The sequence below is a fragment of the Apodemus sylvaticus genome, chromosome 9 (genome assembly GCF_947179515.1).
Source record: "Apodemus sylvaticus chromosome 9, mApoSyl1.1, whole genome shotgun sequence".
Classification (NCBI taxonomy): domain Eukaryota; kingdom Metazoa; phylum Chordata; class Mammalia; order Rodentia; family Muridae; genus Apodemus; species Apodemus sylvaticus.
Genome location: NC_067480.1, coordinates 10,695,561 through 10,722,654, shown reverse-complemented (window position 1 = coordinate 10,722,654; position 27,094 = coordinate 10,695,561). Strand labels below are relative to the sequence as shown.

The 27,094-nt window shown below is 43.2% G+C and overlaps 2 protein-coding genes across 11 annotated transcripts in view; one reads left to right on the top strand and one right to left on the bottom strand.

Moving 5' to 3' along the window:
• Fbxl17 (F-box and leucine rich repeat protein 17) overlaps window positions 1–27,094 on the bottom strand; it is a 439,437-nt gene that overhangs the window by 94,458 nt on the left and 317,885 nt on the right. The window lies entirely within an intron of this gene.
• On the top strand, window positions 9,839–11,612 carry LOC127692662 (transcription initiation factor TFIID subunit 1-like). Of its 10 annotated transcripts, none has more exons than XR_007979497.1 (3): window positions 9,839–10,389; window positions 10,588–11,181; window positions 11,248–11,612. XR_007979497.1 is itself a non-coding variant. In XM_052193264.1 (3 exons), exons 1-3 carry the CDS (start codon window positions 10,317–10,319, stop codon window positions 11,370–11,372), a joined length of 924 nt encoding a protein of 307 aa, XP_052049224.1. In that variant the 5' UTR covers window positions 9,839–10,316; the 3' UTR covers window positions 11,373–11,612. The 10 variants fall into 10 exon arrangements, 4 of the variants coding, with proteins under 4 accessions (XP_052049224.1, XP_052049223.1, XP_052049222.1 ...); XR_007979498.1 differs by having other exon boundaries at window positions 9,839–10,521; window positions 10,621–11,181; XR_007979499.1 differs by having other exon boundaries at window positions 9,839–10,653; window positions 10,753–11,181.

Genomic DNA, 27,094 nt, shown 5'->3' with positions numbered 1-27,094 from the left:
GTTTAGCTGATGTCCCTTGGAACCTGAGAAAGCACCTATTTTGGCAGTTAATAGCAGGCATAGTTTAGCCAGTTGGGCTACCTGAGGAGATGCAGTAACCAGACCATGCTAAACAGCCCTATGAGGTCGGGAAGAAAGCTGGTTCACTGTTACACCCCAGCCTTGAGCATGTTCTCACTCAGATGGCTAATCAATAAAGGGCAGGACATGAGAGCCAGGCCAACAGGCTCTGAGTCCGGGCGCTCACATTTGTCGGCCTGCGCCACCCAGGAAATTAACTTTAGCTCTCTAAGTCTCAGTTTACCTCTCTAAAAATGAAGAAGCCATTGTGATACAAATAAATAACGTTGTAGGTAGGACAGTGTGTTAAAATAACCACTTGTCATTGTAAGCAGTTTAGTGTTGAAGGCTAACTAGATGCAAAATATGAAGATAAAGTACAAGATGGTCATTTTAACAGCTCAGCTGTGACAATGATAGTTCTGTGGGCAGAAAGCAGGACCTACGCAGACAATCCCTACTTGTACAAAACCAGGTCTTGAAAACTATAGAGCTTTGCAGTCCTTATAATGGTCACATACCTTATCTTGCCCCCATAAACATAAGTATAAACATAATATTTTGGTTTTAAATATAGATGTGTGCAGGGATATTTAGTAGGAGTAGAGGAGAAGGGGAGGAAAGGGAGGGGAGGGGAGGAAAGGGAGGGGAGGGGAGGAAAGGGAGGGGAGGGAGGCCTAGGCCTGAGGAATGCTGCCAGCTGTAACCTGAAGCAACCTTGGCACCAGGTGGGTCATCAGGTCAGCAGGGGTTTCCAGGACAGGGAGCAGCATGCTGGGTGCTGAGGACAGAAGCAGAGGAAGCCAGGAGGGCCGGAGGAGGGGGAGGCTGTGTCTCTGCTTCCAACCTTTTGTTTATTTTTACAGTTGCTTTTTCACATTCATTTATAATCACCTAACTCTTTTAGTAGTAAAAATTTTTTAAAAATCATTTTTTTATCTGTATTGCTAACAGTCTTGAAACTCCAGCAGATAATTTTCAGGTGTTGGCAAGTTTTCACGCTTTGACTCAGTATTACTGAAACTCAGCGTCGTGTTTGACAACTAACCTTATTAGCTTCGTGTAGACTTCAGGACAGACCTGCTGGAGATAATGAGCATCCTGACATAATCAGTGACAATGAAAGGGTTAAGTATGAAAGAAGTGCTGGTAGGCCTTTGCAGACTGTGGAGGGAAGATCTTCCAATGTTTGCTCAATTCAGGGCTCAGTTCCGAGTGTTATTTCAATACATTATCAAATGCCTCAGAACCCTAAGATATATATTTAGGGGGGTTGGGGGATTCCATTTTAAATGGTTAAATGCATTAAAAACTCAGACCTAGGAGAGATAACCAAAGGTGAAAGCAAAACCATTTAAATTCTTTAAGTGGCACAAATAGTGTGTATTAAACTATTCACACAATCCAGCTAAATGGCATTGTGTATGTGAATGAGACTTCACGTTTCTCATACCTATATACTCATATATACATACTATGTACACAAGCGATGCTTTGTGACCATGTCTTTTTGAGAAACCCTGCTCTAGTGAGACACATATGGTGTCTTGTGTCTCCAGACACAAGACCAGACAAAAGTATGGGGGACAGACACACTGCTGTCACGGCCCCTTGCCCTGCCCGCTCTGCCGTGGCCTGCCAAGCTGGTTACCTCAGTTTGAACCTTGCTTCTCCCCTCTATGGCACCTCATGTCTTCTGTCCTCAAGGCTCAGGCCTTGTTCCTTTATCCCCACTGGACAGCTACCCTTCTCAGAGGTCGGACACACCTCCCTGAGTTCAGCGATTGCTCATATATGGGAACTTCTGCGAGGTTTCCTCTGAGTCAGTTCCCAGCTGAGCTGAAGCACTTGCACGGGCTGGCAGGTGTCTACCTCAGGGCCATGGCCTCAGCTCCAAGGGTCCACTGTATGCATGAGGAAATGGGAGGCGGGAACGCCCTGCTGCCGGCCTGGATCTCTTCACCTCCCTGTGTTACAGACTCTGCCCAATGTCTGTTCTCATTTCCAGCCCTCATGTCTCATCTGGTCTCAGTACTCCTACCTTCTTGTTGGACATAGCAGGAACGCAGTCCAAGAATGGAGTCCTGTGAGGAGAGCTGTGAATACTTGTGAGAAAACTCCAAGAAGACGAGAGTTGTCACCTCATGTTCCTTCAATCGAGGACTTGTTCGTGGAATGTGTCTTCACGCCCCTCTCAGGTGTAGTGGAGTGAGTTTACTTCAGATACTCATCATTGCCTGCTGGTGTCATTCGATTAAAAGTTTAAACTCCTCTCTGCACATGCCGGTGGTAAAGCATGTTTGTGCCACAGGAAGCTTGTCCTTGTCCTTGGATGCAGCTTGAACCCGTGAGAACTTTACTGGGGTGACCTTTCCTAACCCCAGGGTATAAACTGTCTGATGCTCTGAATAAAGCTGGCTATTGCATGAACTTCATTCCACCTCATTCACTGGCGCCCTTCTCCTGGATCCCACCACCTCTACAGCAGGAGCAGACATCGCACTTTGCAAAGTCCAAACCAGAATCTTTATCTCCTCTCAAGCCAGCGTGCCTGGCGTCTTTCTCCCATAATGACATGGCATTCCCCATTCCCCAGGCTATCCTTGCATGAGAGCTGAAAAGAACCCTTGGCTTCTTTTTCAGCATCTAAATGAAATCAATAGAGGTCTTTGGGGTGGCAAATATATTGAAATTGTGTCCATCTTTCAAGGGCAAGTGCAAATACCAGATCCTCAATGAAGCTTTTCAAAATAATTAATTCACATTGATTTTTCTTTCCTCTGAAATAAAAGAGCATTGACTGGGCTCATCAATTATAATACTTAATCACATGTATCATATTGTTACTAATGACAGAACTGTAAATTGTCTTATACTTCTCAAAAGGCTTTTCATATATGTATGAAATACATATCTGCATGTAGAATTCTAGATTTTCATTTTGATTGTTTCTATGCCATTTGTTATTGACATATCTCTGAAAATAAATGAGATGCTTATCAGTTTATATTTAAATACTAAGAGCAAGGAAACTAAGTTCTGACTCACTGGGACTTTAAAACATTTAATATACTGTTTTCAAGTAAGACAAAGGTAAATACTACAGATACATACCTAACAAAATGGGGGAGGCTGGCGATAGCTTAGTCAGAAAAGTGCTTGCCTGGAAAGCACAGGGACCTGGACTAGAGCCCGAGAGCACACAGCAAACAGCAGCGCATGAGGCCCTGTGCTCGTGATTCCGTTCCACGGAAGGAGAACACGGCGTCCCAGGTCCTCTTTGGCTGAGGACCTTCTGACTACTCGGTGTATTTGAAACCAATAAAAAAGTGTTCCAAACAAACAAAAACAACACAAGAGACAGGGCCTGAATAAACATGTGCAATTGCACATAAACAGATACACAAGCACACACACAGTCACACATGCCACAGTAAGATAGATAAAAATAACTATATTATATTCTTTATGAAATGAGGCTATTTAAATACTTCTTCTGGCACATATTTGAATCACAGACAAAAAGTTTAAATTAGTAATGACTGCAAGGGACTAAGGCTGTCACATTAGGAAGTATCGGTTCAGAATCGAGGCTGAATCACAGATGCGTCATAAGCAGTGGGCCTGGAAGTTGCGAGGAAGAGCTGCTTCAGGGGGCGGGCGGGCGGGCTGTAAAAAGGAAAACACTCGGTTTCAATTCCCTCCATCCAATTTGAGGACTCATTAGGAGGCAAAGGCGCTGATTTTAATTGTTTGGACTGGGACACAGGGAGAATGACAATCTGCAAAGTCAAGGATCTCTCTCCTAATTAGACCAGGAAGGCTGGCATGCCATGGCATATTCATGAGCCGACAGAGAGAAAACATTTTAAAAGCAGAGATGAATGAGAAGAAAGCAGATGGAGAGAAAGTAATTTTGATCACAGATGACTCCAAGTAAAGGCAAGTTGAGATAAACTTCTGCTGGAAGGTGAAACGGCTGGAAAAGGCCAGCAGACCCGACAGGCAGGGGAGAATCGGGAGGGTAATTATAGGAAGCCCGAGCTTTGCTTCTACTGTTCATAAACTTAGGCTTGAGAATTGCAGATATTACAATTTCTGCTCTGATCCAGTACAGATGTTCAGGGCAGATTCACTACAAAGCCCCAGGGTGGACTCACTCATCAATTCATTGACACACCTTAAGCAGGTCGCCCGAGGACCACACACACTTCAAGCATCTCTTTAAAATCTCCCTTTCACGGAGTAAAGCCAGTGAGCTGTAAAGGATTTCATCTTCTGTTATATCGCTGATATGAGAATGCCTGCGACAAGTAGACATTTTATGAATAAAACTGATGCATACAATGGGAAGAAATGCAGAGCAAAAGCACGACTCATCCAATACAGACCACAGGCACTCTTCTAACCTACACACATCTTCTTAGGAGAAAGAAAACTTGTTAGAGGAGCAGTGTCGGAAGCAGTTGAATTACTTTTAAAAATCAAAACAAATAGTTAATGATGATGACTATCAAGAAGATGGTTCACGTTCAAAAGGGAATAGTTAAGAGAGATCACAAATACCCTTCCCTTGGCCAAGTTGGCAGCTCAGGGCTACTGCAGTTGACCTTGACAAAAGGTTGCCAAGTAGATAAATGTGATTATTCCACTGACTGTGAAACTGATCTGAAGCAGACCTTTTCAAATATTACAAAGTGTGGCAGCACTTTAGTGTTACCAACAGAACTTTCCAATAAAAATGTACCAAATTATGAAAGATCAAATTTCATAAACTAAAAATTCTATCACAAAAGGTCTTGTTCCACAACTTTTACTCCAATTCATTATTATTTCTGAGGCATAGATTTCCAAAGTAACTTATTGCTGGATTCAGAAGAGCCTACCTCTTCAAGAACTTGAGTCTATTAATTACAATCAATACTTAGGGCTAAAAGAGTTGAAAGAAAGGTTCTTCAAGACACTGACAGCTATCAGTATTAAATTATGATCCCATTAGAGTGAAAACAACTTTAATAACACTTGCATTAACTTCATACACAAACACAAAATTATACATACACATACATGCACACACACAGCCAATGATCTATGAAACTAACCTCAAAAAAGCAAATTCAATTCTGGTTTTCTTGGGATGAAGACAATGAACAGAGAAAGACTCTTACAAATAAGGGGGTGGACATAAAAACTATCGAAAACACGAGGGTTTTTTTTTTTTCTACACTAAGGAAAGTTACTACAAAAACTCCCCTAGACATGATAAAATAGATGAATGAAAGATGAATGGAAGATAGATATGATTATACTTACACCTTTAGAAGCTAATTAATAGAAATATTTCAGAATTACTTAGTACACTTGTTAAAAGTTCAAATCCCTGGAATTCCTACAGCTATAACAAGAATCTGTCATTCCAGTGTGCTTGCCTACCTGGCACACAAATACTAAGGTTTCAAAACTCTGTCCCATGAATACAGCATGGTGCTGGCAACATCTGGTTTTCTTTCCAAAGGTATAGGTACAAGTACACTGGTTAGATGTCAGAGACTAAACAGACTACTCTGTGCAATTGGCCATCTAACCTTGGGCAAGCTTTTTAAGCTCAAGTCTTGGTTTCTTTATCTGAGAGTAGAGAGTAGGGATTCCAACCCTTTGTATAGGTGCTTTTGAAATTCAAGAACATTCCTGTTAAGAGTCTGACACCCAGAATGTTCTGAGAGATAGTATAATTAGTTCATTCCCCACAGTGAAAATTAACTTGTTCTGTAGCTGATCCACAGAAAATATCTCACATAGAGCCAATAAAAGAAATGAGTGATTTTGGAATTATGCACTCTTCACCCCAGGCTAACGCAATGCGATGAACGCCTGTGCACATGTACTAAAGCCTCAGGAGACCTATTTCGTGGGGGTGGGCAGAATGTTCTGTTTACTAGATAATTTAGGAAAATAAATTAAGAAAAGCAATGAAAATGAGTGTCTCCAAGATGAAGCCTTGGTTTGTATGAGTAATCAAGTCTAGGCAGCGACAGTGTTGAGAGGGTGTGAAGAGAATTTGCGTGGATTTCACAATTAGGATGTAATTTGCAGCCTTCACAATTCCTGAGATTTTAAGTTCACATGTTACTCTTGCTTAATGTAGTCACATCTAGATTACTCCTTTTTTTTTCCCTTTGTGTTTTCTTAATGTTCCAGTGTCAAGGATCACAACCCCTTACACCAGAACTTTGTAAGACAGTCCTGTGTGCAAAAGGATCACAATTCCTTACACCAGAACTTTGTAAGACAGTCCTGTGTGCCAAAGGCCCTGGCTAGGTTCTCATGCAGGTGAGAGTCAAGGGGACAGACCCGGGAAGAGTGGGTGTTAACAGCATCTGCTTCCACAGGCTGCTCTCTACCTCAGCCAATTAGCGCTAGCAGGAAGTAACAGGCTAATAAACAGTTCTAACACTGGAATAGAAAGGAGGCAACCCTTTTGACCCATTGGTTGGAAAAGTTGTCTTTCAGTTAAATTAAAAAACTTACTCAGGAAGAAGAGAAGCCTTAATTATTCTGTGGGACTGACATTAGAAATTTGGTGTGAAGAGAGAGCTACAGGCCACATTCCATGGCTGTGCCCAATAGTGAGCCACAGTTCCTAGAGGGGCACGTGCCAGCTTGCTACCTAGCAGAACTAACTATACGTCTCTCTCACCAAATCCTCTCATCCATGATACGCAGCTAGCTGTTCATGGCCCAACTCCAACGAGAGTACAATAAAATTTAAACACATTCTCTCTCTCTCTCTCTCTCTCTCTCTCTCTCTCTCTCTCTCTCTCTCTCTCACACACACACACACACACACACACACACACACACACACGCACACATTCTTGATTGTACTTTGGCTGCACAGTACATCGTAAGTCTACTTTAAAATTCGATGGTGGGCTGAGGGGATGGCTCAGAGGGCGAAGCAGTTGCCACACAAGTGTGAGGACTGGCGTCCCCATCTCTAGGACGTATGGACAGGTATGGTAGCTACTTACAATCTCAGTATCCAGGAGGCAGAAACAGGAGTTACAAGGCGATATGGCCATAGCTAGAACTGACAAGCTCAGAGTTCAGTGAGAGACTGCCTCAATGACTAATGTAGATGGTGACAGAAGTCGAGCCCCTGTGACAATCTTGAGCTTTTACATGCATGTCCACACACCTGCATCCTCATACACGCAAAGATGCATTCATGTGTACACACACATCAAAAACACAAATATGTGTGTGTATATGTAAATGGTGATTACAGTCTTTGTATTTAATAAGTCTATTAACTGAGAAGAAAACCTACAAAACTGAAGATGGACCTTTGTTGTTCATATCTGTGGAGCTGCTTTAAGATGATCTGTCATCCCCAGAGGCGAAGGGGGAGCCATCGACATGGGGAATGTATCCCTCAACAGCAATTCAGTGTCTGGAGCATTCTGCGTGGAGAGGCGGGCCTTGTGTCCTTGTAGGACATTTTGGCTATTGATGTGGTACTCTGAGATGGAACAGTTCAGAGGTCATGACACAGAGGTAGAAGGCCTAATTCCCCCATCATGGTGATAACTGGGGTATGTCAGACAGAGACGGGGTCTTAGAAAACACTAGGAATGACAGGGGCCCGATATCTTCCTGTCCCTCCCTCATTGTCAGTGGTGTTTCCCCTGCTCTATTGCCTTCTGCACTGACATAAAAGTCTCTGCTCTTGGGGTTGACGATGAGTATGGACAAGTCAGTGAGCCTCGCCACGGCCGGCTGACAAACAGGACCGCCCACAGTGCACCTCCCTTTTTGTGAAAAATGACAAGCCCAAAGTGCTTTCCTTTTATAGTTATGCCAGTTCCTGGCTGTCTACACAAAGCACTATAGCCCAAGTCAGTTAGCTGTGTGGTCTCCAGAGAGCCTTCATGGTGCCCTGTTCCATGGACTCCTTCCTTCAGGGCCAGCACAACGGTTCGAAGCAGATCCTTACACAGGTGCCCCTGGAAGACCCCTGAACAACAGCTTCCTCTTCCAGCCCTTACCTATTAGCAGATAATGTGGCTCCCAACTCATCCTCCATAACCCACTTCTTGTACATATTGTGGTATGTCTTACATATGTGTATATATATATATATATATATATATATATATATATATATATAGCAAGATTTCATTTTTATCTAAACATAAAGTATAATACGATTTGTAAAATAACCCTGCCTTAATGCTAAAGTAATATTTAAAAAGAATTTGCTTTATTTTTTATACTTATATGGATTATTGCATTTATCAAAACATTTGTACCTTTAATTTATGAATAATAATACTATTAGATTGCTCTTTTTCTTAATGCCTGGCACATTACAGTTGAAAATGTCAACTCTGGTCAAGGCTCTGTGGAAATTAGTGGAGACGTGAAAATCAGGTGCTTCAGTATCAGGAAGAGACTTGAATCATATAGTCTCCATGGCAACAGCCCGGTGCTTACATCAAAGAGCCATCTCTTACACACATGCCACCATAGTTCTGATGAGTGCTTGGGCCATCAAACTGCTCTCCCACACAGTGGCCTTTGGTACACAGGCTTGTCATTAATGTCCATTTAAGGACACTGACTGGTGAAATTATTGCTCACCGTCTTGGTGATGGCGGAGCAGAAAAACCACTTTCTATAAAGAGGTGTATTTATAAGTATTTAGAACTATCCCATGCAGACTCAACTTCTTAGTCAGTTACATAGAAAATGAGCGTTTTGAGATGATCATTATACACACAAACATACTCACACAGACACACACACACACCAGCATGGAAACAGATTCACAGACACATATACACAGACACACCCAGGCATGTGTACATGGACATAGACACACAGACACACACACAGGCACACATAAATGGACACAGACAGACACACAAGCCCCCATACTACCCTGCCTCCGCAACTCCTGGGCTATGTATTGAGTTTCAGGCTAGCTGGGTCTACACGGTCAGACCCTGTGTCAAAATAGAAGATGGCTTCTGTCCTCGTGCCACGTGGCTCCCTCTCGCTTTCATTCGCCAAGTTCCCTGGAGCATGCGCTTGGCTTCCTTGAGCAGCTACAGTGTGAGGAGCACGCCTCACTGCTCCATCATGGTGTATCTTCATATAATACATGGATCATGATAAAAAGTTCACATCCCCAAGGTACAATGTTGTATATAACAGGTCTTATAACAGGAGGACTACGTCTATTATTTATCTATCACCCCAAATCACTGTAGTTGTTGGGTCCTTCCAACCCTGCGATGATCGACAGTGTAGTGTGACTGGCTGTCACTGTCAGTAACTGGCTGAACGTGTGGCTAGCGACATCCTGAGCTCCCAGCATCCTCTGTAGAGCGCCGACTCATCCGTGAGCTCGCCTGGTCCCACAGCGGCAGGGGAAGCTCAGGGCTTTACCTGGAACTATGCAATAAAATCCACACTTACTGCAGGGACTGTCTCAGCACATCTATTCCAACGCTAAAATTAATCTGCCAGCCCTTCTTCCCACTTCAGAGACAAATCCCTGGGCCTTATTCTGTTGTGGAAACTGATATTCGGATTAGTCAAAGCCAGGACTGATGTGGTGAGGGGGGTGGGGCACAGGCGCAGAACTTGGTGCCCGCAACTGCTCTCAGACCCTCTTCAGTCCTGCTCCTGTGGGAGTGTCATTTTCCCGTGTGCCAGGTAGTTCATTTATTTGCCTTGGTTCTTGGGCACAACTTAACCTTAGTAAGTCACCACATGCAGACTGCTGTACACTTCCCTGGTCTCTTCCCCAGAGTGACAGCCAACTCTGCTGAATAAACCAAAGGTGTAAAAGTGGCTTGGGGCTGGCTCGCTGACCATGAGCAGGAAGATCTAACCATAGAGCTGCTTTGTAGCAATAGTTAGTGACTGGCACTGTGCTAGGAATCAGAGATACAAGTGTGCTATAATCCATGCCTCAAAGATTTCCACATCCAAAAGGAAGGGACCACAGGAAGGACTTGCTGCAGCGTGTCACATGGTGTGATCAGGCCTACACAGGAGGCTGTGAGGGGAGCGAAGACAAACCTGTAACTGTCAGAGAAAGTGAAGTGAAGTGTGCTCTCTAGCCTGTGGGAGTAGGAACCAGGCTGGCTACAAAGCAGGGCCAGTCCCACGTGGGCAGGAACACTTGATACACAATAGACGATACACACAGTGCATGCGCGGCACTGAACGACAGTCCAGTTCTGATGGACGTCACAAAGGTAGGGAGCAGGGAGCACAGGCCGGGTGAGAACAGAGGGAGCAGGGAGCACAGGCTGAGTGAGAACAGAGGGAGCAGGGAGCACAGCTTGGGTGAGAACAGAGGGAGAAGGGAGCACAGGCCGGGTGAGAACAGAGGGAGCAGGGAGCACAGGCTGGGTGAGAACAGAGGGAGCAGGGAGCACAGGCCGGGTGAGAACAGAGGGAGCAGGGAGCACAGGCTGAGTGAGAACAGAGGGAGCAGGGAGCACAGGATAGGTGAGAACAGAGGGAGCAGGGAGCACAGGATAGGTGAGAACAGAGGGAGCAGGGAGCACAGGATAGGTGAGAACAGAGGGAGCAGGGAGCACAGGCCGGGTGAGAACAGAGGGAGCAGGGAGCACAGGCCGGGTGAGAACAGAGGGAGCAGGGAGCACAGGATAGGTGAGAACAGAGGGAGCAGGGAGCACAGGATAGGTGAGAACAGAGGGAGCAGGGAGCACAGGCCGGGTGAGAACAGAGGGAGCAGGGAGCACAGGCTGGGTGAGAACAGAGGGAGCAGGGAGCACAGGCCGGGTGAGAACAGAGGGAGCAGGGAGCACAGGCTGGGTGAGAACAGAGGGAGCAGGGAGCACAGGCCGGGTGAGAACAGAGGGAGCAGGGAGCACAGGCTGGGTGAGAACAGAGGGAGCAGGGAGCACAGGCCGGGTGAGAACAGAGGGAGCAGGGAGCACAGGCTGAGTGAGAACAGAGGGAGCAGGGAGCACAGGATAGGTGAGAACAGAGGGAGCAGGGAGCACAGGATAGGTGAGAACAGAGGGAGCAGGGAGCACAGGCTGGGTGAGAACAGAGGGAGCAGGGAGCACAGGCCGGGTGAGAACAGAGGGAGCAGGAAGCACAGGCCGGGTGAGAACAGAGGGAGCAGGGAGCACAGGATAGGTGAGAACAGAGGGAGCAGGGAGCACAGGATAGGTGAGAACAGAGGGAGCAGGGAGCACAGGATAGGTGAGAACAGAGGGAGCAGGGAGCACAGGCCGGGTGAGAACAGAGGGAGCAGACACTGACGATCCAGACTCATGACTCAAGCACGAGGAACTACCTGGCACGATGTGAATACCGGGGAATTAGTGTAAAGTACTTTCTTTTTAGTAGATGTTTCATAAAACTGCTGATTTAAAAATGCCTGGGATTGGATATGCAAAAACCATTTACTACTTGTAGTTTTCTCCTTCGCAGGCTGGTGTGGAGGCATGTGTGGGCTGGAAGGAGGAGCAGAGGACAGGGAAGGATGCTCTGGACTTGGAGAAGCACAGAGGAACATCTTTATAATGATTTTATTCATTAATCCCATGTGGTAAATATAATTCATTAGATAGTGAGATGCTTTTGAATTTGTAAATGCAGTATGGTATTATACACACTATACATTTTTATTATACATGCAATGCATCTTTAAATTGTTAACTCTTCAAAAGGAGGTAATCATCTTAAAATTAAAAATAAAATCCAGTTTCTACTTGGGGTGGTTAAACTTTTCTAGATTTAATGGTGATGGTTGTACAACAACACAAATTTATCACTAGAACTAAACTGTACACTTAAGTGGCTATAATAGGAAAGTGTGTGTGTGTGTGTGTGTGTGTGCTTGTGTGTATTTTTTTTCTTGTAGAGCAAAAGCATTGCTGACATCTGTGTTCTCACCGTGAGTACCAAGATCCTATGGCATCTGCTGTTCCCATGGTTGACCACCCTGGGATTACACAACACATGCCCTCTGGCACAGGAGCATCCTCATTATACAGATAGAAACACCTAACAGAAATGCAGAATTTGGACGACTGTTACATAGACATTATTATTATTATTATTACTACTCTGGTGCCAAATGGTATTTTATCTTTTTTTTACATCATTAAATATATTTGTCATACCCATGGATTTGTATCTCTAGAATTAAAAAACTGGAACATGCTAAAAAATTTATTTCTTAAAAACAACTTTGCCAGGCTAGTGTAACGGCTAGTCTGTGCTTAGAAGCACTCAGTGCAAGAGACCAGGCTGCAGAGAGTGTTCTCTAATCCTCACGTGTGTGCCCACACTCACACAATGCACACATATACAAATAGTAATAATAAAAATAATAACACCTTTATTTTATTTGGAATATAGATTCACAAGCTAACTATGTTTTTCATAAATTGGAACAAAAACTAACTATCAATGACTTACATAGCTTCATCAATTTCTTGTAATAACTTCAGTCATTTCAACGACTATGAAGGAATGCTTAAAGATGGGCTGCCATTTTGCAGCAGGTAACAATTGCATATGAGAGAATTATTTTATTTTTGTGGTACTTGTGTATGCAGGCAGGCGCTCTCCCTACAGCACACTCCCTGCCTTTTGATGGTTAATTTAGACTAAGAAAGCTGGATGAGTAATTCCTTCTCTTCTCTCTCCATTTTTCAGACATGGGTATACCCTGTATCCCAGGCTAGCCTAGAACTCACTATATAATTACCCAAGGCTGGCCTCCGAGTCAGCTTCTGAAGTGTTTGGATGCCTGGGCTGTGATCCACCATGCTGTGCTTACCTGAGTACACAACCTACTCTATTAGAGCAGTCATTACCGGAAGCCATCAGTTACAAAGTCATGATAAAGACAGGACAAAAACCAAAACAACAAGAACAAAACCCATCAGAACCCAAGAAACAAACCCCTAAAATATTTGGAAGAGAAAGAGTTGAAATACCAAAGAAGAAAGTATTTTCTTCTTTCTGTGACACCCAGGTTCTGATCTTCTACAAACATACATTCATGTATTTTCACCAATAAAAGGGTTCCCCTTGGAGCTGTAAGAGCTGTCTGGCTGTGGTGCCAGCACACCATCCCATCCACCCACCTAGGAAGGACCTACTGCAGACAGGCATTGTTGGTCAGTGATGGAAAACAGATATGACTCTTGTCCCCAGATGGTAAATAAAAAGTTAAACAAAAGTGTGTGTGTGTGTCTCTGTGTGTGTATATACAGTACAAACCACATGAGATTAGGTCCTATTACCACTATCATAGTTCCCTTCACCCTGAAGTATAAACACCCAGCATAAAGCATGTTTACCATGGGATCACGGGGTTTCAAGGTATTTCTTTACCACACCTTAGGTCATAATCACTCAGCACAAAAAGTCAACAACTTTATTGTTTGGAAATTCCTTGCAGTCTTTCTATAGCAACAACAAAATCTTGAGGGGTGGGGAGAGGCAAGAGAGTCTTTTCTAATAATGAAGGAACATCATCAAAAAAAAATCCAGGAAAAATTACACAGGCTTCCTTTCCTTATGCAAAGGAGACCCAGCACATTTGTCACCTAGGCCAGTGTCCAAACACACGCTGGAGGGATACAATGACGACAGAAGCCCTAGCAGACCTTCAATTTCTGCAGGAGCTTTTAGAGATGTACTGTGATTTCAGCCTAATGCGGACACGTGAAACAGAGCACAGCTGCCAACTTTTACTTCACTTGTATGGGGTCAACCGGGCGCCAAGCAGAGGTTCACATTCGCTTTATCTGAATGGACAATTTTGTCCAAAGAAATCACTTTGCTCTGAGCTTTTATGTGGGGAGTTCTCTGATGGAACGACCATGCTTGCACAGGGCACAGAGCACATGGGCAAAGCATTTACAGCTCTGAATTATGCTCAGGGGTAAACATTATTACTTAGAGAATAAACACCATGAAATTACTGATTATCTGTCCTTTTCAGAAAATTACTCAAAGTGAAGAGTAATGAAATGTAATACAAACTCTTGTATCACAAACTACTTGCGTCCTAACCACACGAGACAATAATGCTGAGCAGAGATCTGTACCTGCCCAGCTCCCACATTTTAAACTAAGAATTTTAATAAAATGTGTTTCCATTTAATGCTGTGCCATTATCATTAGTACACAGTTAATACTTTATATAGAATGGATAGCTTTATCTTCAAAGCTGTTTATAGGCCGCTAATAACTGAGACCCCAAAGACCTCAATTTACATAAGAAGAAGGCAAGGCTACACTCACTCAGGTATACAAATCACAGCCATGTAGACAAAGGCTCTAAGAACTCATAATCTCTTCTTTTTGGATTTGGTCAGGGATGGCTGGCTAATTGGAGGGAACTCATAAAAGCACCTTACAATCCAATTAGCACTTCAGTGCAATTAAGTGCTGGAGACTTTCCTATTCTACAGAGACAGGCTTTGATCTTTCAGTGAAAAGTGTCCTTCCTTAAAGCTGCGGTTTTGATTTTTTTTCCTCAGTAATTAGTGCTAATTGTAAACCCAAGCCTGACCTGCTATAAACAGAGTGTTTTACTGCATTTGACACAAGGACCCTAAATCAGTGTTCTCTTTTGTCCATATTGTACTTGCTTATTAGAAGCCTGGCTATTTTGCTCATCGTTTGAGGCACAATGGCTAAGTACACAGTAGAGTCAGCTGAGACAAGGGCCCTGATCGGAAGAGCTGCGTGGGTATTTCACTGATGTCTTTAAGCCCAGTTACCACAAATGTAGTTGATTGAATTTCATTTAAGGAATATACTGTAGTTTTCCTACACAAAGAGTGACTATTCAAAGGCAGTTTCTAAAGAGGTTTAGTGACCCTTGCATGTTTGGAAAATAAAAACAAAAGAAGAAAATGGTCTTTTCATGGGAATAAACAAAGAACGGCACATTGAACGCAGCAACTGCACAAGTCTTTTATTTTTTTAAAGCCCATTATAACAATATCTGTTAAATTAACTCATTGTTGGGATTCATGAAAATGGATTAAATTATAGCCCAATGACTGTGTAGACAAATAAGATATCTCTACAGGTAAAGCGATGCTGCAAAATATAAACTCCTAGACCCTCACTGGGGCATGGGTGAGATCCTTTGAAAGCAGCAGGCAGTTTCTATGCCATGCAAAGCCGTCGGGTGCCCGATGGGAATTTCTTCCCTTAGACAGTTTTAAATGTGCACTGTTCCACTGTTCAGCAAATGCTTTCTTCATTAAAAAAAAAAAATTGTATCACAAATGGAGCTAGGCTTACCTAGTCCATGAGACACTAATAGCAGTCACTCAATTAGGACTGATTTAGTGGTCTGAAGTAGAAGTAGTCTTGTGTCCAGACATGCAATTATTATAGGAAAAAATATTTACATACATACATTACACAGAAAATGCAAAGACATCCCTGAGATGTCTTAGCACCCCGGAGAAGCAGGTAGTTTTCTCTTGAGAAAGAGAGGAAGAAAAACCAAACCCAAACAAACAAACAAACAACAACCCAGACCCTAGAAACTATATGTTAACCAAGGAGAATCTGGTTAGATGAGACTAAAATAATCCAAAGGTGGGAGGGAAACTGAAGAGACTTCCTCACGTTAGCTTTCTCTTAAAAGGGAGAAAAGAGCTATAGAGAATGGCTAGGCTGTGCTCTTGGGACCAATATGACTTGGAGCCTGACAAGATTAGGATCCAGTTCACCTTGTGGGTCCATAGTCCACACTACATGCCCTTCCTGGGGGCCTTGCGAGTTTGCCCTTCCTCCCATCACCCCTCATATTTTCCTGCCTTTCTACACACAGTTATATAAGCCAAAGAGGTGGGTGATACTTTAGATGTTATTACAGTACCAACAGCTTGGCAGGGGCTGATTAGGAAGTAGATCTTTCTACGTTCTTGTGGTGACAGTAGCGGGAAACTGAAGACTTGACCTCAGTCGCTGGCAGCTGGCGTACACTTCTCTAGAACCACGATGAATGATATCGATAGGTGAATTTATATCCCTTTACAAAGAGCTTGCAGCCCCTACATTAAGACCCATATACTATGCCTAAAATACCTTACCTAACATGCACCCCAAACTCAGTAGAAATAATACCATAGATAAAGTATCAAAGATTTTCTGTTATTGGAAATCACTTTCTGTGATGTATTCTACTGTCTACATTCCCTGTATCATGTGGCCACCTATCCTTTCATGAAACCTCAGGTATTACATGTTTCAATGACATGCTGAAATGAGTATAGTCTATACAGAACAGTATAACTTAGAAAGCACACTAGCTTTTATTTTAATATTTTCCCCAATTTTGCTTAATTACACTTAAAAATAAAATTCAAACACACATCATGGAATGCTCTGATTGGAGCTTAAGTTTCAAGTCTATAATAACTTGGGTGTCATAGACACCCATAGAAAGGTCATAGCAAAAAAGAGGAATAATTAGGGTAACAGCATCCAAAGAACCAAGAAGTTCTCTCAGACAGGTGTCCTTTGTCTACATTATAGGGGAGGAAAAAGCTGGGTTTCCGAAAGATAGGAAAGCTTGCTTAAGAGCGCAGGCTACAGGAGGCAAAGCCCCAGCCTAAGCGCTCGTGCCTGGCTGTCTGCTTTCGTGAGCATACCAGGGAGCTCCTGGGAAAGCACACACGCACGCACGCACACACGTACGCACGCACGCACGCACGCCCAGGTTTGCTGAGAAGAAAGTAAACCGAGGAGTAAGCAGAGACACAGCCCTGATCATGGCGAGGGCGGGGCCGTCCTTCTGTCAGAAAAGGCAATCTAGCCACTTCTTTCAGAGTAGACACATCTGTTACTCTTGATAAACTATTACTAAATAGGGAAAACGCTGGACCAGTCAAGCTATACCAGGCCCATGAAAAAGTACTCGAAAGAAATTTGGTCTTGATTTTAAATAAATGTGATGAGTAATTACAAAAATTCATTGAACCACAACAAACTTCTCTTAACACAAAACTTACTCGAGATGTCTGCGATTTATCCAGTAACTCAGAAATAAATCAAAATGACCTATGAGCAAGTATGGAGAAGGGGTGCCACAGGAAATGCAGTGCGCCTTTGCATCAGAAGGCTGATGGGTCTCACTTAGGGCCCAGTGACTGATTTTGGGTACAACTCTGATAAGCCAGTTATTGCTCCCACTAACAGTGTAATGCACACCAAAGCAGTAAAGGGCAAGGAAGAGGATACTGAGAAACTCAGGAGCCGAGGACCCCGGAAATACCATGACCTTCACGATCCTCTCAATACCGACTCTAGAAAGGTGTCACATGTCGGTGTGTCACAGAATCCTGCAGGAGAAATTTAATCCAGGCCGCACTCAGGAAAAGGTGCTATTGGAAACCAGGTGTGCCAGGGACTGGCCGTGGTCTGCGCCTCCCTCCAGTGTAATGGCAGGAGAAGCAGAGCCAAGAGACCCTGGTGTCTTGTGGAACCGAACATACTTATAGCGTGGCAGGAAAAGCCTTCCAAGTCCCCAAGCCGTCGCTCTAGGTTGTGGAAAGCACAGCTGGGGAGCAGTCCACACATCACTAGGTCTGTTGGGAATGGCGTATCTGAGCCGCCTGGGAGCCCTCGGCACAGGGTTGGTGCACTTCACTCTAAAGCAGTTTGCTAGAGCCTTGGAGAATTGGGCTGCTAGCTCAGTTGGTCTGATGCTCACAATGTAAGCATGAGGATACAACTTGGGCTGCTAATGCCCATGTGAGAGGCCAGGCACAGCGTGGGTGCCAGCATGCTCAGCACTGAGGAGGTGGAGACAGGAGATCCCAAGGGCTGGCCAGACTCCTGGACGAATCAGTGCACTCAAGTTCATTGAGGACACTGTCAGCCACCTGATGCTGACCTCTGGCCTCTACATATGTGTGCACGCGCGCGCACACACACAGAGTATACTCACTTTCCAGGAAAGATTATGAGCATTTCGATTAAGCAAAAACCCATGTATGCAACACTGAGAGAAATGGCATTTCTTCTTAGTATTTCCAAAAGAATATTCAGAAGTTGAGATCTTAAAAGTTGTTCATTGGCGCAAGCAGGTGAATAAAATTTAATCATTTCAGGCTAAAATATTTTTTCCCTTATGATCAAAGATTGTGCCCTCCTTTCCTTCAGTTGACCCTGTCTCAGGGTTGTGGAGGCTGTGCTCCCTGGGAACAGCGATCCAGGCGAGTGAGCCAGCAGGGCTGAAGAACACTGCTGTCATTTAAACTACTCCTTCATCTTCCCCCAAAGCATGTTAGAGAATCCAATTTCCATAAAGCCTTCTAACCCAATTTGAACAGTATAATATGGACAGTGGGGAATAAATGGGTTTGATCAATTATGAATTTATATGATATGTTGGTACGTTATTCAAACGCACTCCCTCAGTTCAGTGTTCTGAACATGAATGCCATGTTACCTCATTTTAAAATGCTGCATTTCAGAAAAATCTTGCTAAGGCATATTTGCATATTTGGAAATCTAATTAACCCAAGCATATCTTAAGGCTTTCAAGAAAGAACATACAATAACATTTTTGTCAGCTGAATGTTTGCTTGAGGCTATGTAAGGATTTGATCATCTGGTATAATTTAACCCTTTATCTCTCTCTCTCTCTCTCTCTCTTTCTCTCTCTCTCTCTCTCTCTCTCACAATGGCTGTACAATCAGACCAGGACAGGTGGACACTTCCCTTCACTTGGGATACAGACTTGAAAAGGAGGCTCTGCCCATTTAAGAGCATACCTACAAGCCAGGCTGTGCTGTGCTACTTATAAATCCTAGCACGCAGGCAGGGGGTTGCTGAGTCTAGGGCCAGTCTGGACTAGTCAGTGAAACCTTCTAAAACAAAACAAGAGTCAGCCTTGGAGTGTAATGATGGCTGGGCTGTCTCAAACCTCATCCAAGATCCGACTTTCCCTCCTTCTGTAAGACTGCCTTTCCCCCACAATCCTTGAATTACATTTTAAGGATTTCCAATACAATGCAGATAGAACAACATACCCTCAAGCTTTCGTGGAGAAATATTTAAAAGGCCAGGTGCCCAGAAAGAGGCGCTGCCCCATCTGGCCACACTGCTGCTACCTTCTCCCCACTTAATTTCCTAGTGGGCCAACAGGGCAGTTCACAGGAGCCCTCGGGTCACTACTAAAGTGCAGAACTGATTCCCACAGGCGTTGTTCTGTCTGTGTGCTCCGTGGAGAAGGCTAGCCCATGGCCATGGCCAGACTCCACTGTGGTGATTTCTCCTTTAAGCTTTGGTCATTTATCTCAACAGAGTGAAAACAGACCAGCTACTCTCTTTACTACTGCTGTAAAATGTACTGCACATATAGAGCCTCCGTCTGTCTGTCTGTCTGTCTCCCTATCTCCTTATCTATCTATCTATCTATCTATCTATCTATCTATCTATCTATCTATCTATTTATCTATCTATCTCACTATCTCCCTGTCTATCTTATTATCTCCCTATCTCCTTATCTATCTATCTCCCTATCTGTCTATCATCTCCCTATCTCCCTATCTGTCTGTTTATCTATCAATCATCTCTGTATCTATTATCCAACTATCTCCCTATCTATCTTCCTATCTCCCTGTCTCCCAGTCTGTCTGTCTGTCTATCTATCTATCTATCTATCAATCATCTCCCTATCTATTTCCCTGTCAGTCTGTTTATCTGTATATCTCCCTGTCTGTCTGTCTGTCTATCATCTCCCTATCTATCTATCTATCTATCTCCCTATCTATGTCTGTCCATCTATTATCTCCCTATCTATATCCCTGTCTGTCTGTCCATCTGTCTAACTATCTATCTATCTATCTATCACTGCCCTATCTCCCTATCTATCTCACTATCTCCCTATCTATCTATCTATCTATCTATCTATCATCTATCTATTTATCCATCCATCCATCCATCCATCCACCCACCTGCCCTTGGGGACTCCCTCCTCCCCTTGATAGTGAGATAGGAATTGGAAGCTGTGTGGATTTGTCAGGCAGTGTTCCCATACCTACCAGCTGCATCCATGATACAACAGTGTTTCTACTGCCTGCTCATCTTTGGCACAAGGTTTATCACTCTACACTGCAATTCTGTTTACTTATAGACTTCATTTGCTATATTTTGAGCAATTTAGCACCTTCTTTGCACATTTGGTAAGATTCTGAATGTGTAGCAGACTGCCTAAAATGAAGGAGGTGCCAGGAAATTTAAGAGAAGGAAGAACAAAGGAATGTCATTTCTGCCCATTGTCCTGCTTGTATAGCTTATATAGAACAGGTACTTAAAAGTCACTTCCTGGGTGAAGAAAATGCAAAAAAATGGTGGGCATTTGAGAGGTAAGAAGACAGATACAATGTTGTATCTTGGAAGGTCAAAGTCATTCCATAAATAGCATAATGTGCATCGTATAGACTTCTGAGGGGAAAGCTGGCTAAGCTCGCCTGTGAAAAGGGGAGAACAGTAATTCCCACACAAGCTTTCTGATTTCAACAGGTCAGCTGTTAAGCCTTCCAGCCAGGTGCCCAGTGATCCCATCTTGAGCACCTTCAAAGATTTAGATGTAGAAAACAGTATTTTATAATCAGGAAATCCCTTTAATGTAAATACAAGTCCACCCCTATTTCACCCCTCGTCTCCCACTTCTAGTTTGTGTCAACGGAAAACTGACCAGTCGGGTACAGTAGCACAGCACCTGTTCACCATTAACAGTCTTAAATTGGTGTTTCCTCTTCCTCTTTAAAAGCCTTTCCCATATAACCTTCTATATTCCAAAAACAGTTTGCATTTCTTTACAGACTTCTACTAGTTTTTGATGCTTCCTCTTAAAATGTGGAAACTCATCAACAAATAGTTTAATAAGAGTTTATACAATGTCAAACATAACAAAGAATTGTTTCCTAAATCCTAGAATCACACGAGTTTTACAGCACACTTGGTTGAAGCTAGCCAGTTCTGACTGCCCTGTGCCTGTCTCATGTGCTCCCTCAACACATGGCGGGTGAGGGGCCCTGTCCTCTCTGGACAATAGCTCACAGTGTGCTGTGAAGATGCAACTTATGGTTGCATCTCTCAATAGCTTGTGGCTGGACCTTCGGGCCTGGAGACCATCCAGGACACGCCTTGTTTTAGTTTTCTGCAGATCTCACCACAGGACCTAGGCATACCTACTGCAGAGCAAAACTACTCAGAAAGTCTCCGTGTGCTCAGACAGGTACCACTGTTCCCACTCACCTCAAGTTCACAGTCGATTTCTGGTCATGTCTGTTCTCAAAGTGTTGTGTGCTGCCTGCATGAACACAGACAGCTTACTCAGGATATAACCTTGAAGCTGTTCTCTGTTTCTCAAATATGATTTCTATAATTTATTACCATGATTTTGAATTCCAGTTCTAGTTTTTCAAGTGTTTGTAACTTCTATTAGCTTACTGTAATCTGCAAACTTAATAATGCCTTTAATTCTGTCACCTGGGCAATCATGAAAATGCAGAGCAGAATCTATCATGAGCATTAGGGCAGCATCCTGATGGTCTCCAATCAGAGGCCCTCGTGCTTTATGGGGAAGACGTTACAGGGGAGGATCACATGTACCTAATTATCACAGGGAGACAAAAATCTTGCCTATCAATAAAGATGGGAATTTATGAGGCTGAGTTAATGCTAATACTAACATGATAATGATTTTATCCATTCCTATCCTTTCGCCTGTGTGGGTTAATAATGTATCAGAGAATGAAGTTTTATCAAACAAAAAATTATAACTAACATTTACCACCCTAGCTTATTATTACAGGCTTTTTACTTTTATATAGATATAATATATATATTTGGCTGCCATCAATTCCAAGACTTTGAATTTTGCCTATCATTCAAGTGTTTACCATCACCTTCAGTTCTCAATGGAACTTTTAAAACTCCAATAACTGGAGCTGGGGAGACAGTTCAGTTAGTAAGCTGCTTGCCTTGCAAGACTGAGCACTGAGTTCAGCCTCCAGTTAGCGCCTGGCCATATGCACCTGCAGCTGCCAGGGCTAAGGAGCGGGACACAGGAGGGGGGCAGCAGGCTCAAGCTTGCCCCTAGGAGCTGTTTTCTGGGCTGCTCACACAGCACATGTACATGCACACACACACACTCACTCACTCACTCACACCTTTGGTAACTGCCTAAGTTTTAAACTGTAGAATTAAATTCCATAAAAAGTATACACTGCAGTAACAGTCTTGATTAATGTAAGGATACAGACAGGAGCCTGGCAAACGCAGAACACTGAGCCAAGAAGATCAAGTAAGATGTGAACTGCACCAAGGGAAAACAAGTAGCTGAGGGCTGGGTGTGCAGCTCAGCGGCAGGGTGTGCGCCTGGCATGTGGTTCTAGAGCAATGATGATGATGAGCTTTAAACAATGCCAGGAACTCTCAACTGATGTGCACACAGCTAAGAACACTTCTTTACTCTCTAGACCTCACAATACACACGGTATCACAGAGCTGGGAAAGTGTAGAAATTTCACCATTCTCTGAGGTATTCTCTCCTCACTGGCACATTTAAACTAGAAACGTGAACTGGGTTTTCCCTTCAGCAGCCTTGACACCATCAGTTCCAGGAGACACCCGGTCATCATGGGTGCTGCAAGGCTGAGGAATGCAGGCGTCGCATATCTGGACAGCGGAAGCAATGTCCTCTAAAGCATCAGTATTCACTCATTGAAGGTCCAACGGCCTTAGGGAGTTTCCTAGTTGATTACTTTAAACTTTCTGTTCCAGGTTCATCCATCCCAGCCTACAACGTTATACCACGCTACTGATTATTACACATTTACAAAACCATGCACCAGTGACTCCAGGGAGAATTTTAACTGTTTATCGCGGTTGATTCAGTGCTATTGGATATCTGACAATGGGATATCCTCCAACCGAAAAGAGAACCTGGATCAGAAGGAGAACAAAAGTGAGCTCTGACCGCGCAGCAAAGAGTTAGTGAGCTGACCTTGGAATTGTATAAACACTCGGTTCCTTCCCATTTAGTTTTCTGCTGGCATAGACAGTTCTGTCTGTACATAATGTTAATGCATCATTTATTTATATCAAAAGCCTGCCCTAGACAAGAGTCCTAAAAACACGCCAAGATGACAGTCTTTGTTACTGGAGGAAAAGGACCTGAGAAAGGTCTCATTACTTAATATGCTGTTTTATGAAACGAATGCTCAGGTTCCAGTCAGGTTCCAGTCGCTGAGCCATGGGCTGCCTATAAACATGCTCACATTCATACCTCCTCCCCCTCCTCCCGCTCCTCCCCTCCCTCCTGTTCCCCCCTCCCATGCATTGTCTCTGACTGTACAGTAACACCTCCAGGGAAGCAGAGGTGGGTGACACAAAGGACCAGTTAAGGAGACTTCCTATAAAATTTGGGAAATTTACTTTCCTCCAAAAATCTGATTTATTTTCATTCAAAGTTTTGCATGCACTAAGTTTAATTAGGAGTAAGTCATGTCACATAAACCCATTCAGTAAAGAAATACTGTAATATTTATTTTCAATTCAAACCCTCATCATTCCATCATTCCATGATCTATTTCTACTACGTAACACCTAATATGTTTTTTTCTTTTTAATTCTATGTAAAATTCAAGATTAAGGATGTAGGTAAAAGTATACACACACACACACACACACACACACACACACACACACACACATACTCTCTTTTGTTTTTCCTTCCGTCAATTACATTAAGGGAAACCTTAATATAAGTCATTGCCTAGGATTTTGATTTATTTATTGTTTATTATGTGATGGTTTTCATTTCGGGATTTATTCTTACTCCTTGTTTGAATTCTCCTAAGTCTGATTTTTTTTTTAACAGAAAATTGAAATATGGTTAATCTAGTACGATAACATAAAGTGTTGTTGGTGAAATGTTTAATATTCAATATAGAGTTTTATACCAGCAGACACATACTACAAAGTAGTTGTATATTATCAAAATGAATATAAATATTAGGGTACTAATACTTTGTTTTAAAACACATGGAACTAGGGACTCAAAAGCAGCAATTTCAACAAAGAGATTAGAATGATAGTATGCTATTTCTAAATATTCCAACAATTATGCTACAAATGGATGCCCATTTTTACAGATAAAAATTGTTAACATATGAACCTTCAAAGTCAAATGCAACTCTGAGAAGATTGGGTGATTTCTGTTTGTAATCTGCAAGGGGACTTAAATCTCCAGATGTATATCCCGTGTGTGTGTGTGTGTGTGTGTGTGTGTGTGTGTGTGTATGTATATATATATATATATTCCCATGTGTAGCAGAGGATGGCCTTGTCGGGCATCAATGGGAGAAGAGGCCCTTCCTTGGTCCTGTGAAGGCTCGATGCCCCAGTGTAAGGGAATTTGAGGGTGGGGAAGTGGGAGTGGGTGAGCACCCTCACAGAAGCAGGGGGAGGGGAGAGGGAATAGGGAGTTTCTGGGGAGTGGGACAGGGAAAGGGGATAACATTTGAAATATGAAGAAACTATCCAATTTTTAAAAAATGAAAAAAATTGAAAGCTAAGTTGTCTAGGATCTGTTGTTCACGATTTTCCTTCTCATTGTTGGTTCTCTCCCCACCTTCTCTTTTCAACATGAGAATGGAAAGAGAGTTTCAACTATTGTGCCTACTTGAAACTAATATCTACTAACCAGCCAACAAAGAGCTACCAAATGACGGAGTTCATTTTATGAAGTGCTACAGATGGTGCAAAAATGAAGACAGAAAGGCACCAGCGGGCCTTGTGCATGCGTGCGTGCGTGCGTGCGTGTGTGCGTGTGTGTGTGCGCGCGCGCGCGCGCGCGGATGATGCCCAGGAGGACTAAAGACGGGCTGAGAACTGAGGACAGGTGAGTAGCTGTTCTGACTTCCCAGGATCTCCTTTCTTCACTTTGACTATCTGAAAACACTCACTTGAGATAGCAGTAAAGACCTATGATAAGACATGAGCAGGCGGAAAAAAAAAGATTTGTTTCTTTTTTTAAAACAAGCTTTTGTGTCATTTCCCCCTATTGCTCTTTGGAACCTGTGATGATATGACAACCATTTGGAGAAAAAGAAAAGATAAAGATTTAATGGGAGAAAATTCAACTTGAGTAAGTAGTTATAATACTGGGATCTTGAGCAACACTAGTTATAAATAAGAATTGGTTTTATTCTAAAGGACTCTGTGTGTGTGTGTGTGTGTGTGTGTGTGCGCGCGCGCGCGCGCGCGTGTGCGCGCACATGTAGGAGGAGGGCATTATAAATTTTAAAATATACTAGCACAATAAGAAACATTCCAAATTCCAAAGCTCCCTCCCTTTGCCCTGTGCCCAGTATCATGTATGACTGAGATGGTTTTGGAACCCACCAGAGAAGGGGGTTGGGAATTTAGAAGGTAAAATGAACAAACAAAAATACTTATCCCTTGCTACTACCTAGGGGGGCAAGGCTACCTCACTGTATGTCTTTTTATTCACAAGGGGATAGTCTTTCTGAAAGGGTTTACAAAGAGCTGTGTAGCAAAATCAGGGATCAGCAATCTATAGGTTTCATACTTGGTTTATGGACAAGAATCAACTATTGCTATTTTTGAGTTTTCTTTTCTTTTCTTTTTTCTTTTTAATTGGTTTTTCGAGACAGGGTTTCTCTGTGTAGCCCTGGCTGTCCTGGAACTCACTCTGTAGACCAGGCTGGCCTCGAACTTAGAAATCCGCCTGCCTCTGCCTCCCAAGTGCTGGGATTACAGGCGTGCGCCAACACACCCGGCTTCGAGTTTTCTTTTCTTAATTAGTGGGTTATCATTCATTTTCTTTGTAACTTTCAAAATGATAAAACACGCACACTTCAATAGTATTCATATACAATGCTAGAACCTTAATTTATTACAGGTAAATTTTCAATAATCATAGTTGCTACAGGGATAATGGTAGTTATCACCATCTATTCCTCACTCACAGGAAAAACAAAACCTGTGACTCTCAGGCTGATCTCACTTTCGCCCCCTGCGGCCAGTCTTTATGAATCCTGAAATCTCCCAATAATCTTTGCAGGGACCTCCTCACAGTCCTCTTCGGGAGGTTATGACCATCCAAGCGACTGGCTCCAGGCAAACCTGACAAACACATTCTGCAAGGACTCACACTGTGGACGGTTCACAGCTGGGACAACTTTCACTGGATAATACTCAAAATGTCTGTGCAAGAAGAAATCCTAGCACAGAGTCTGATGCTCGACTAAAGTTAAATATGTTTTTTGAAGGCTTAGATTCATCAAATACAGAAAGGCAAATAAGGGCGGGGGTTTAGGTGACTGCAGGTAAAACAAGGTGTCTGTCACTCTTTATGCAGATATAGGATAGGAAAGATGGCTGGAGACGCAGGCTTGAGAGCAGGACAAGGGGGCTCTGAACCTCAAAATGTCAGTGGTAGAATTGCCTGGGCTTGTGAGATCGCGATCTGGCCCCAATGCCCAGAGCTTCTGACTCAGTTGGGTTTCGGAGTAGCTCAGATTTGCACCTCTCCATTCCTGAGTGGTGCTGCTGCAACTGGATGGGGCCCTAAACACCGTGCCTGAGAAGATCATTTTGGGTCCACTGAGGTTTCTCTCCTAGGTCTCACAAGTGTGGGACTGTGGGACTGTGGGACTGCTAACTAACCTCTCTCTAACCCTGGTTTCTAATTTAGAAGATGGAGCTGATTATGTCCTGTGAATGCTGCACAGGAAGACGTATGTGAAGTGATTATTCTGGTGTTTAACATATATTAACAGCTCCATAGGCTCTGGTCACGCATCAGTAGAATCAAAAGCTCAATGACCTTTAGGCATAAAGTATATGCACGTCTCCTTTTATTAAATGGAATTGCGAATATGGAAACAATGCCCATGGGATAGGAAAATATCAAAGCAAGTTGGACACAATGTAGTTCTAGTTGTCTTTC

Coding starts and splice junctions, on each gene's coding strand:
- LOC127692662 (XM_052193261.1), top strand. CDS start 10,317: ATGGACGTCACAAAGGTAGGGAGCAGGGAGCACAGGCCGGGTGAGAAC. Junction 11,182..11,247: donor GAGCAGGGAGCACAGGCCGG/GTGAGAACAGAG, acceptor AGCACAGGATAG/GTGAGAACAGAGGGAGCAGG.